This window comes from Grampus griseus, assembly GCF_964374135.1.
Source record: "Grampus griseus genome assembly, chromosome: 6".
NCBI classification, from domain to species: Eukaryota; Metazoa; Chordata; class Mammalia; order Artiodactyla; family Delphinidae; genus Grampus; species Grampus griseus.
The window spans coordinates 101952109-101965279 of NC_139000.1; the positions used below are offsets into that span (position 1 = coordinate 101952109).

The following is a 13171-nucleotide window of genomic DNA, read 5'->3' on the forward strand; positions in this document are numbered from 1 at the left end:
ATAAAGTCCTAAAGTATTTACTAGTCAGGAATTTGGCACATTGTCAGGGCTTTTGATAAGTATTGCCCAACTACTTACTATAAATAGGTACACTTCTTGGCAACAATTTTCCTTTATCCCAGGAGTAAAGACAAATATAATAGTTTGGGTTATTTTTAAAAGCTTGATATTAATAAAGCATTGAATAATTGAAACACGGGAGAGAAAAGGAAGTCCTGTGGATTTTATTTTGGATTTTTTTCCCGTTAATTTCTGGCGAGTGCATTTGTACCATGTGGCACTGTCTTATTATGACCCATATTAATGTGATTTTCTGTTTCTTTTCACCCACATCATTAATTTTGAACAGCTCTGGAACAATTACTTCCATTTGGCAGTCGCTTTTCTCACCCATGAGTCCCTTCAGCTTGAAACCTTCTCACAAGCCAAGCGCAACAAAATTGTAAAAAAGTAAGTGTCCTCTTAAACTTGCTTATGATTGGGAAGGTGATTCTTCCATTTCTATTTGGAGCAGGAGTTTTGGTATCCCAGAAATTACTGTTCAGTGGCTACCTGTGTTGTTAGTGAGATAGGTCTTAAAATAATCATTTAATAGACCTCAGATTTCCCCAGATTCACATCTCTTCTCAGGGGCCCATTCATTTTCAAATCAACCATCACATTCTATTATAGAATCTCTACATAAAGAGACACTGAAGCCAGTCAGTCCTCCCATCACCAGGAACAGCTGCCATCTGCTGGCAGCTTGTCCAAATGGCAGGCATAGTGCCTCTCTGTCTCATGCTTCACAGAGCAGACTCCTTTGGCACCATTGGTCTACCTCCCAGTTTCAGTCACTTCAGCAGAGGAGCCAAGAGTAACACATCACCTAAAAACACCCTCCAGATTCCTGGCTCAGAATTCAAAATGGACCTTTGTGCAAGAGTGATGAGAGATTTAGGGAAGACTTTCATTGCTTTCAGCTCAAGTCTGTTTCGAAGTTCATTGAGTGCCTGGGAACTCAAAGGCTGTGTAATTAAATAGAACTTGAGAAATTTATCATTTAAAAGCTGTGAATTTTAGTTCTGTTCCCCTGCTGGCATGTCTGGGACTCTAGGCAAATTATTTAGCATCCCTCTAGCTCCTCCCTAAAATACTAAGATTGATGGCTAAGTGATAGAGATTTAGTGATTGCACTTTCAAAGATAAAAGTAAAACCTGTTTTGTAGGTTTCCTTGTGGGGTGGGTATCAAGAGATATTTGATTTTTAAGATGGACACCTTAATCTTATTCTTTAGAATACTGTAGATGACATAACTTCATTCAAGGATGTATTTGATTTTGGTTAAATGACCGTAAGTGAAATGAGTTGACACCAGGTCTGATAAGTAAAGTGGCTAGTTAGGATTAATGACTCTGGTTTTGGTCAAAGGAAAGTGTGACTGGAAGTACAGTCCGTGTAAAAATATATATGCCTATGGGCAAAGATAAACCTTAGGAAATAAAAACGTTTATATTAAGCTTATAGGAATGTGAATGAATTTCTTTTCAAGACTTCTCTGATTTTTAGTAAAAGTATCAACAGTAATATTAATAAGCAATAAGAATAGTTATCATTTATTATCTATTATGTGCTGGACATGGACCACATATGCTTATATAATAATAATAAAATTAGCTTAGGTACCTTTGTTAAATAGGAATAGTAAGAAAAATTTTTCAATATGATTTTTATACTGGCTTCTGAAGACACTTCCAAAGCAAGAATTTGAAAAAAGGATGTTTGGTGCAATAGTATCGTAAGTAGAAAACATAGAACCGTGCTGGCAGGGTAGGTCCTAAGTCCATATTCTAACTCCTTGGGAACATTTACAGCATCTACTTTTGACCCACCCTATTTCTATTTTCTAAGCCTCCAGCCTCTGATATGGTATATGGTGTGGGGCAACCCTAGGCATATGTATTCTTTAAGAGATTTTCAGGTGACTCTGCTTCACCTCCGCCCAAGAACCACTGTCTAGATCAATGCTTCTCTACTCTTTTTGCCTCCATTGTCAACTCCTGTAAGGAACCTTTTTAGAAAATGTTTTTTTAATCACACCCCCCATGAAATATTAATACCACAGATACACCATATATCAGTTTATGTACTAAATGTATATCTGTACTTTATACATAAAAACAGGAAGCTTTTTTTTGCCCCCACGGACCAATTTTCACCCCTTCAGGGATACTGTCACCCCCACTGAGAATGTATGTCTAGAGATTCCCAATGTGAGTGCTTTGAAGAGCGTCCTGGTGTGGATAAGGGTTACTCAAATATAAGTATATAAAGGCCAGCCACATTACTGTGTAAGTCATCCCTCATTCATCTTCCTTTTCTTCAGTGTTTGTTGTGTTTTATTTTATTGTTTTGCTTAAGAGCAACCAGAGTGTTTCTCACTCTTCCCTCTTCAATAAAGTTTGTTAATCTCATTTTGTCAGTGAGTTTTTGACACTTACTTTGGTCTTTCTCCTGCTGTGAAAGTCCCCCCACCTCTATGTCGCTCAGTTCTTGGAGGCTTTTTTAGGTATCGACCACATCTCCTTGTGGGATCTTAGTTCCCTGACCAAGGATCGAACCCTCACCCCCTGCAGTGGAAGCACAAGCCTTAACCCCTGGACCACCAGGGAAGTCCCTCGACCACATCTCTTAATGTGATTTTGCCTCGAGACCTAGCTTAATTGTGACCTAGAGGAGCACAGGCTCTTATACTTCCCTCATCATTGTATTATGTGTTCTCGTTTCCACTGCACATCTTTCTCCTGGTTTATGATCTCCTTCCTAGATACGGGGACATGAGAAAGGAAATCGGCTTTAGGATCCGGGACATGTGGTATAACCTGGGTGAGTGTATAACCCAAACAGGCCCACACACCACTCCTGGGCGACACGCATCCCACGATGAATTCTTTTCCATTTTAATTCCAAGAATCCTGAGATTGATTTCTCTGTGTGTCTGGAAGTGCAAGTTGACTTGTCGGTCTCTTACGACATCACATGTTATCAGAAAACAATATTTAGTCACTCACTTCTGAATTGATTTACCCACATAAACTTTTTCTTTTCTTATGGGCCCTGTGGAGGAAGATTGTAGCACTTTACTTCCAGTGAAATTATTTTTTTTCATGTCCTCACTTACTTTCATTTCAGGTCCCCACAAAATCAAATTCATCCCATCCATGGTGGGTCCCATTCTGGAGGTCACACTGACCCCCGAAGTAGAGCTCCGGAAAGCCACCATCCCCATTTTCTTTGATATGATGCAGTGTGAATTCAATTTCAGTGGAAATGGCAATTTCCATATGGTAAGGAGTGGTGGACCTGTCATCTTACTAATGCACGTAGAGTCAACTCTCATTGATTTTCTTTCTATATAGAGAAGCAGTAGCCTGAATAAAACAAATCAAAGGTGATCTAAAAACTTCTTTTTTTGCAGTTTATTTTGTAAAGCAATTAGTCATAGGATCAGCTATTCCAACCAAGGCTCTAGGAGCAGCCTTTTCTGCTGCGTGTGTTTCCTAAAGAAGCACTCTTATCTCTGGATAATTAAAATTTGACTTCATGCAGTTTAGTCCTATCTCTTGCAAATATTGCAGTGGATTGAGGGAATGGCGCAGGGGTCTTTAGCTTTGAGACCTTAGTCTGCCTGATATATTTTTCCTGTGCTTCAATTTCCTTATCTATACAGTATATTAGTATTGAATGGAAGATTTTGCAGCTATGAAGCTCTGCAAAAGCAATCCCACTGTCAAGACTTCGACAGGAACCAAAAATAAAATGGAAAATTAGAATCATTCAGCTATTTTTGTATGCACAGTTGTGATTAGATAATAATGTTTGGGGTAATTTTTTTCCATAAATATAGAGCAAAGGACAGAGTAGCACAAGGCTGCTTTAGAAAGTTTTGATATTAATGGATGATGTGAAGTGGGGTCTTCCTCTATGTACGTTGGAATTAGTTTACAATTCAGTAAAGGGGTTGGGTCAAATCTAGAAAAGTTGGCTGGATGTCTTTCGTGTCCTCTTCTGAGAACGTGGCATTCTTCTGGAAATTCTGCCTCTGCTTTCAGTTTGAGAATGAGTTGATCACAAAGCTGGACCAAGAGGTGGAAGGGGGAAGAGGAGATGAACAATACAAGGTCCTGCTGGAAAAACTGTGAGTATTTCAGAAACAAAATCTCACGTTGATGGCATCATTTAGTGATAGAGAAAAACAGGCTTCTGCTGCCCTTACAGACCAGTCGAGTCGTCTCAGCATCCCTGGGGTCACCACCGTGAATGGTTCTCGGGGGGTGGGGGGGTTCGTGGAGTTTACACCATCCACTGCTGACATTTGTTTATCTGCTGTGAGTCAAATGTTCATGTTTTTCTGGCCAGCCCGGCCCTCAAGAACAGAGCAGATTGAGGAGAGAGGGAGATGGACAGAGTAGTGACATTTTGCCCGGTGTTTGAAATGCTGAATTTTAACAAAAGTGCTAGCACCTCTAATTATGGCTTCGAAGCAATAAGTTAAAGGAGAAGGGAAAAACATTTCAAGGTCCACTTTACATTTAAGAATACCTTATGCCCTGTGAAGGATGTCTGAGAACACCAGGTACAGCTCCAGCCCTTTTCACTGCCCTCCGCACACCCCAAGCCAACACATTCATTCCCTCCCTGTGCTCACATTATCCCGCTGTTCCCTTTGCCTGTCACCCTCTGTCCCTCTTACTCTCCTTTGCATGTATGGAATGACAGTATAACAAGAGTGGTTAAAAACACTTAGATGTTGGAGAGAGAGATTGTGCTTCAAATCCCGCTTTCTCCACATACTAGGATTTTGACTTTGGACAGATGCTCTAACCTATACAACGCCTCTTTTTTTTTCTTCTGGTCATCTACAATGATAAGATCTGTATTTTGGTGAGGATTAAATGAGATGATGCATTAACACAGTGTCTGTCACAGAGCTCATGCTGGACAAATGTTGGCTGCTCTGGTGTTCATTACTGTTATTATCTGCAGATCTTCCCAGCATCCTGGGTTGTAACTACCCTAGACTGTTCATTTCTTATGTTCTCTGAACTTTTATGATATTGGCCACCTCTGTCACCTGTTGATTGGGTACATGCCTGAGTCTTTCTGGGATTTACCTGCTTTATGGACATGGTGAGCACTAGACTGAGCTGAGGACGGGGACACTCCCAACTCTGTTTTTCATTTTTCAAAGATTTTTTTAAGGAACCAGCACACGGGGTACTCAGAAATGGAACTGATGACTCGTCTATATTTTAAGGAACTAGAAATCCGTCTTATTTTGTTTGTAATGGATGATAAGATCGTTTGTTGATCTTTTCATCCTATATCCATTTGGTCTCCCTGTTTGAGATTCAGACCTTTCAATTTATCACTTCTGCAGTTCTGATCTCATATGGGAATTAAGTGCAGGTGTTACACACACATACAAACATACACATTTACAAGTGATAATAAAACTACACTTTAAAAAAAAGCCTACAGTTGACTTTTCACATACAGATCTAATTTTTCCTTCATTCTTCTTGGATCACGAATGCAGAAAAATATGACTGTGCAAGTTTCTAGTGCTCAAGAATAATTCTAGAGTCTGGACTAATGCTTTGAACCCATTTTTTCTCCTGTTCCCAAAGTTTTCTTCTAATTTTCTAATCTGAGAAGCTCCTATAGAAGCTTTGCTCTATTTCGGTCCAGAGGGAGAGGATTTAGACCAAAAGTTTAACCTCCATCTACCTATCTACAACTGTGCATTTTTTCCTGAAAATAACATTTTTTAAAACATCTTTATTGGACTATAACTGCTTTACAATGGTGTGTTAGTTTCTGCTTTATAACAAAGTGAATCAGCTATACATATACATATATCCCCATATCTCCTCTCTCTTGCGTCTCCCACTTTTATCCAAAGAGCCACATGTCTAGCAGTGTAGTAGGTTCCTAGGTTCCTCTAGGCTGGGCATCAGTCCAAGATTCTCCAGAGTTCCCTCAGGATGCCCTGAAGTGCTAGGCCTTAGGGAGAATAAAGACAGAGAAAAGATGGTCCTTTCAAATAAGTAGAGAGATCAGATAGCACACACAAACCTTTTGGGCAAAGGTTCTCATTTCTGTGGTATTGACAGAAGACAAATACAAATAGAAATTCAAAGAAGGGCATAGTGGGCTGGGATCCTCAGTGATGATAGGGCTTGAGCTACAGACCTAAAGAAAACGTAGAACTTGAGTAACAGCGAGGAGCCTTGTAAGTGCAGGAGCCAGGCTAGCATAGACTGGAGTTACAAGGAAGGTGTATGTGTCCTAGTCTGCCGCCACCTGCTGCCAGGACCATGGACAGCGCTCGTAGGCGGTGCTGGAGTCGCCGTGTGGGACATGGTCATTTGTCTCTATCTCTGCCCCACAGGCTTCTAGAACATTGCCGGAAACATAAATACCTCTCCAGCTCCGGAGAAGTATTCGCGCTCCTGGTCAGCAGCCTCTTAGAGAATCTCTTGGACTACAGAACCATTATCATGCATGACGAGAGCAAGGAAAACCGCATGAGCTGTACCGTTAACGTGCTGGTACGTGCCACGCCCCTCGGATGGCGAGAGGGCAGTGCCCGGCCGCCCCTGCACCCCATAGCGCAGCTCTAAGTAGATCCGGCAGAGACAAAGGTCCCCTGGGACCACCTTTCCAGAGTCTGTGTCCTGCTAAGTCCAATTGGAATGGCCAACTCAACTTTGAACTCACAGATGCCAGCTGCCTCAGGGGTAAATGTGGAAACAGGGATAGAAAATGCAACATAAGCTCTTGACTCAATTCTCTTACCGAAGGCCATCCTCAGCCTGTTTCTCTGTCTTGCTTTTATGTGGTTGCTTTACTGTTGGGATTATTCGACACAGACGAAAATGCGTTAAAAACAATCTACCATGAGTAGAGAATTAGTCCATGAAATCCTCTAGGTGGTGGAACCCTGTGGTCTTGCCTTTCCTTAGACAGTTGTAACTGGCAACACAGACTTCAGAGGTTTAGGCCGCCATACACTCCTCTTCATATAAATCAAGAACCTACCACCTCTGATTCCCTGAGAAAACAGAATATCAGGTGACTTGGGTATGACCCACCTGTCTATTCACCTAGAAGGTTCCCTCACATGTCCCAGAAGCAGGGTCCTAAAAGAATTCAACTTTTCTGCTTTATAAATTGTCACTTCCTTATTTTGTTGGGGGTACTCGTTAAAGGGAAAGAAGAAAGTCTTTGGAAAAGTGACACTTGAAAAGTGCAAGTAGTGGTTTGTCCATTGTTGTGGCAAGCTCATCGATAATGGCTTTGTGTTGGTATTTTGTGACTTTTTTTGTAGAATTTTTACAAAGAAAAGAAGAGAGAGGACATCTACATAAGGTAAGCTGAAAGAAGTTTCTGCTTTTGCTGTTTATGTCAGGGCTTTATGATTTATTTCTCCAATAACTGAAAACAATAAGCCCCAACACCATGCTTGCGGCTTCGAGAGACACCAGAAAGTATGTGATATGCTCCCTTCTTCCTAAAAGGGTAAACGCTTTAGACAGATACACAAGTAAGTACAATACGAGGAAGTGTAGAGGGAGGATCGTGTCGGGATTCCAGGAAAGGATAGAGGGCTGTGGCCAGGTGACCAGGGAAAACAGCACAGGAAAGACGTGAAATTCACCCTCTGTCAAGGACTGTTAGCCCGACGTGCAGGAAGCCCTGAACGTGAAACCAACTTGGATGTAAGCGATGTGCATTTTTCTGGGGAGACATTCCTTAGCTCTCTTGAGCTTCCCAAAGGGGTCTGTGACGTTAAAAAATTTTTTTAAACATCACTGCCTTAAACGAAGAGTACAGAGTAGCACAGGTAGAGTAGGAAAGACACACAGGCAGGAAGCAGCACAAAGACTTAAGGAACAGGAAGTAACTATTCCTGCCGCCTGGCTGTGGCATGAGCCAAATGTCCCATCTACTCCCTGGCAGCAGAATGCCTCCTTTCTCCCATTCTGACCAGATACTTGTACAAGCTGCGGGATTTGCACCGGGACTGTGAGAACTACACCGAAGCTGCCTACACACTCCTCCTACATGCGGAGCTCCTGCAGGTAAGTGGATCAGGTATGCGGTATGTCAGCCATCCAGCCCTTTGGGACCGCATCCTGTACGATTTTGATGGGAAAGTTCCCTACTCAAGGAGGACCCTTTTATCCAAGAATGTTTTTATACCTTCTAAATAGGCACAGCTAGTTTTTAGACCAAGGTTGGGAAATTTTCCATTATTTATTTATTTACTTACTTTTAAATTTATTTTATTGAAGTATAGTTGACTGATAGTGTTGTGTTAATTTCTGCTGTACAGCAAAGTGATTCAGTTGTACATATATATACATTCTTTTTCATATTTTCCATTATGATTTGCCACAGGATATTAAATATAGCTCCCTGCGCTCTACAGTAGGACCTTGTTGTTTATCCATTCTAATCCCAAAGTCCCAATCCATCCATCCCCCACTCCCTCTTCCCATTGGCAACCACAAGTCTGTTCTCTCTGTGTGAGTCTGTTTCTGTTTTGTAGATATGTTCATTTGTGTCGTATTTTAGATTCTACATGTAAGTGATGTCATATGGTATTTGTCTTTCTCTTCCTGACTTACTTCACTTAGTATGATCACCTCTAGGTCCATCCATGTTGCTGCAAATGGCATTATTTCATTCTTTTTTATGGCTGAGTAATATTCCACTATATATGTACCACATCTTCTTTATTCACTCATCTGTCAATGGACATTTAGGTTGTTTCCATGTCTTGGCTATTGTAAATAGTGCTGCTTTGAACATATGGGTGCATATCATTTATTTAAAAATCGTGAGGAAGCAGAGCACAACTTACAGGTTGCTAATACTGACACTGTAATTGAAAAAACAGGGACTTCCCTGGTGGTGCAGTGGTTAAAAATGCACCAGTGCAGGGGACACGGGTTCGAGCCCTGGTCAAGGAAGATCCCACATGCCGCGGAAAAACTAAGCCTGTGTGCCACAAGTACTGAGCCTGTGCTCTAGAGCCCGTGAGCCACAACTACTGAACTTGCATGCTGCAACTACTGAAGCCCACGAGTGAGCCTAGAGCACGTACTCTGCAACAAGAGAAGCCACCGCACTGAGAAGCCTGCGTACCTCAACGAAGAGTAGCACCCGCTCGCCACAACTAGAGAAAGCCCGTGCAGAAATGAAGACCAAATGCAGCCATTATTAATTAAGTTAAATAATTAAATATTAATTAAAAATAAATAAATTTATTTAAAAAAAGAAAAAACAAAACACACGTCAAGCAATATGTGTAAAACTGTAGAGAAGTGAGCTGTAAGTAAATATGGAACTGTAGAAGTACTATCCTATTTATACTGTCTCACTGAGGAAATTATATTGTGCCATGGATATAAATACAGCTCTGCATCATCAATCCCAAATAATTATTTCCAGCTCTGACGACTCCTCCAGCTTACTGTTCTGTCAACGTCAATCTCTGAATGACTAACAGACAACTCAAACTTGGCGTGACAGTAACAGGAGCTGTTCCCTCCACTGTCCTCCTGGGTCCGTCCCTTCCTCTCCCTTCTCCCCATTTCACTGAAGGGCACTGACATCTGATAAAAGATACTGTTCGTCATCATCTTTTACTCACCCCTCCCACATTCTGCACAAACAAGAATCGTGGACCCTCTGTCCAAAACCCTCCCTCACCCCATCCACTTTTCTTTCTTTTTTTTAATTGAGAAAGTTTGTGCTATAACATTAGATCTCCAGGGCCTATTTATTTATTTATTTTTAAAATGAATTTGTTTCTTTGTTTATTTATTGGGTCTTCGTTGCTATGCGCGGGCTTTCTCTAGTTGTGGTGAGTGGGGGCTTCTCCTGTTGCGGAGCACAGGCTCTAGGTGCGCGGGCTTCAGTAGCTGTGACACGCAAGCTCAGTAGTTGTGGCTTGCGGTCTCTAGAGCGCAGGCTCAGTAGTTGTGGCTCACAGGCTTAGTTGCTCCGCGGCATGTGGGATCTTCCCGGACCAGGGCTCGAACCCGTATGCCCTGAATTGGCAGGCAGATTCTTAACCACTGCACCACCAGGGAAGTCCTCCAGGGCTTATTTATCTACTAGTTTCAAGTTTATACCCTTAAACAATCTTCCTCCTATTCCCCCACCCTGCAGCCCCTGGTAACCACCCTTCTACCCTCTGTTTTTACAAGCCCTTATTTTTCAGATGCCACATATAAGTGAGATCGTACAGTGTTTGTCTTTCTTTTCTAACTTACTTCACTTTGAATAATGCCCTTAAGGTCCATCCGTGGTGTTGCAGATGGCAGGATTTCTTTCTTTCTCATGGCTGAATAATATTTCATTGTATGTATATGCCACATTTTTTTTTTTTTTTTTTTTTGTGGTATGCGGGCCTCTCACTGTTGTGGCCTCTCCCGTTGCGGAGCACAGGCTCAGCGGCCATGGCTCACGGGCCCAGCCGCTCTGCAGCATGTGGGATCTTCCCGGACCGGGGCACAAACCCGTGTCCCCTGCATCGGCAGGCGGACTCTCAACCACTGCACCACCAGGGAAGCCCTATACCACATTTTTATTCATTCATCCATTGATGGACACTTAGGTTGTATCTTGGCTAGTGTGAATGATACTGCAGTGAACACGGGGGTGCAGATGTCTCTTTGATAGCCTCACCCTATCCACTTTTCTTTATCTCCATTGCTACCATCTTGGTCCAAGTTATCATTTTTAGCCTCCTGCTACATCTCCCTGCCTCCATTCTTGTCCGTAGCAATTCATTTTCTTGTGTAGTTTAAATTTTATTTTATACCTAAAGAATCCATGTATATTGTTCTAAGCTTTGGAATTAAGAACTGGAGTCCTCTGCTTCACCACCTCCCCTAAGGCAGCCATTCACAGTTCATACTCAAGATTGGGGCACCAGAAAGCTTATTGTATGTGGGTTAGGGGGGAAGGCTTGTTGACTGTGGGATGATCCGAAAGAAACCACAGTGTCAGTGACTGTAGGTCTTTTCGTTTGTGCTGCTCAGAAAATTCAGCTCTCCTATCCTGGCATAAGGTATGAGGTGTGGTTGCCACGTTTTCCCCATAGAGCTACTCAGTAGGGAATGCTGCTTATTAAGCAGAGTCCACATTTTCATCATTTCCGCATTTTCATCATTGGTATGAGATCCCATCTTGATCACGTACTAAATCACTGTATGGAGGGTCGGGGGGAACCTCTTTCTAGATGTTACATATTCTGCATGGGTCTCTGTCAGTTCATGCACCAGGACCTCACTGTTTCCATTATCAGTATGTTTTATGACCTAGTAGTTTCTCTTCATTCCTCTTCTTTTTCAGAGTTTTCCACCTTCTTCCTTTTTGTTTATTTTTTCATGACTTTGGAATCATGAAATTTAAAAATTAATTTAGGGGAGAATTTCCATGTTTATAAAATAGCATGTTCTTATCCAAAAGCATGGTATGACTTGCCCTTTGTTCAAGTCTGCTTTTGTGCCCTCCTGTGGTGTATTAACATTTTCTGTGTAGAAGTCTTGAGTATTCCTTGTTATGTTGATCCCTAGATACCTTTGCTTTTTAGTTTAATTATGGTGAAATACATATAAAATTAAACTTACCATCCTAGGCATTTGTAAGTGTATAATTTAGTGGTCTTAAGTATATTCACATTGCTGTGCCTTGGTATCTGATCATTTTGGGTTTTTTCTTGTAGGGGTCATTTCTTCTGTTATCTTCGGCACGGTTATTATTTATATGAAATCCATCTCTAATTTATTTCCAAATATGTTAATTTTGACCCCACTACTTAATGCTCTCCTTATTTGTGGTAGGTTTTCAGTTGGCACCCTTTGTGAATGGATTGATTATGAAGAATACAATCATTGCTTTCACATGATAGTTTTACCCTGTTTTGCATTTTTATACTTCCGCTTCCTCTCTTTTATCTGTACTGAGTGGTAACCACTACAACCACAGTCATGATGATTGGCAGCCTCACCTCATTCCTGACCTTCATGGGAATGCCTTGAGTGTCCATTTGGTATGCACTTGTTTTGAACCTGGCATGTGTATGTAATGCGTGTGCAATTTTTGTGTTTGATAAATCATCAAAAGTATATGATTGAGTCAAAGGTATATACAAATATTTCTGTGAATTTTTGCAGCTGAATATTTGTTACATTCATCTCCTTTCAATGAATTGATGTGTTGCATCAATCTCTTGTGTTGCGTGTGTGTGTTTTTCAGTGGTCTGACAAGCCCTGTGTACCCCATTTGCTTCAGAGGGACACTTACTATGTGTATACCCAGCAAGAGCTTAAAGAGAAGCTGTATCAAGAAATCATATCGTATTTTGACAAAGGCAAGGTGAGTGTTGGGTGGTTTGTTTTTGTGTGAAGGCAAAGGAGGAAATGACCCGCAATACTTACACACTGCAGTTCTGATCTTCACCAGCCAGAGTTAGCGCAGAGACCCCTACAAGACAGCCCAAACTTCAGACGCCAGCTGCAAGTTCAGGGGTCCCCAGGCCACCCACATTTCTGACCAATTGACTATAAATTTGGGGAGGGAGTGCCTATGGTTCCCCCCCTCGGGTTTGATACTATGCTAGAACAACCAACAAAACTTGGTAAAATGCTGTTCTTAATGATTACAGTTTTATCATAAAGGATACAAATCAGAACCAGCCAGATGAAGAAATACACAGGGCAAGGTCTAGGAGGGTCCCAGGTGCATGGCTTCTCTGTCCTCTCCCTGTGGATTCAGACACGTCACACTCCTGGCGAACTGATGTGTTCGCCAACGAGGAAGCTCATTTGAGCTCTGTGTGCAGGGTTTTTAATTTTTTGGGGTTTTTTTCGCCGCACCCCACGGCACGCGGGATCTTAGTTCCCCTACCAGGGATCGAACCCACGCCCCTTGCAGTGGAAGCGTGGAGTCTTAACCAGTGGACCGCCAGGGAAGTCCTGTGTGCAGGGTTTTTATTGGGGTGTCGTTGTATTGGCTGGACTGATTGAATCATAAACCCCATGAATAAACTCCATCTCCAGCCCCATCTCCTCCCTGGAGGTCTGGCTGATGCTGTCTAGCTCAAGGCTC

The 13171-nt window shown here is 41.9% G+C and overlaps 1 protein-coding gene across 1 annotated transcript in view; it reads left to right on the plus strand.

The window, feature by feature from the left end:
- The window catches only part of DOCK5 (dedicator of cytokinesis 5), a gene marked incomplete at its 5' end in the record, with an annotated part of 211157 nt that overhangs the window by 162187 nt on the left and 35799 nt on the right, over nucleotides 1-13171 (plus strand). The window contains 8 exons of the mRNA XM_082656932.1: nucleotides 350-450; nucleotides 2808-2866; nucleotides 3173-3327; nucleotides 4093-4178; nucleotides 6435-6594; nucleotides 7374-7414; nucleotides 8037-8127; nucleotides 12320-12439. Of these exons, the coding sequence (XP_082513058.1) occupies nucleotides 350-450; nucleotides 2808-2866; nucleotides 3173-3327; nucleotides 4093-4178; nucleotides 6435-6594; nucleotides 7374-7414; nucleotides 8037-8127; nucleotides 12320-12439 (813 nt within the window). The remainder of the gene's footprint in view (nucleotides 1-349; nucleotides 451-2807; nucleotides 2867-3172; nucleotides 3328-4092; nucleotides 4179-6434; nucleotides 6595-7373; nucleotides 7415-8036; nucleotides 8128-12319; nucleotides 12440-13171) is intronic.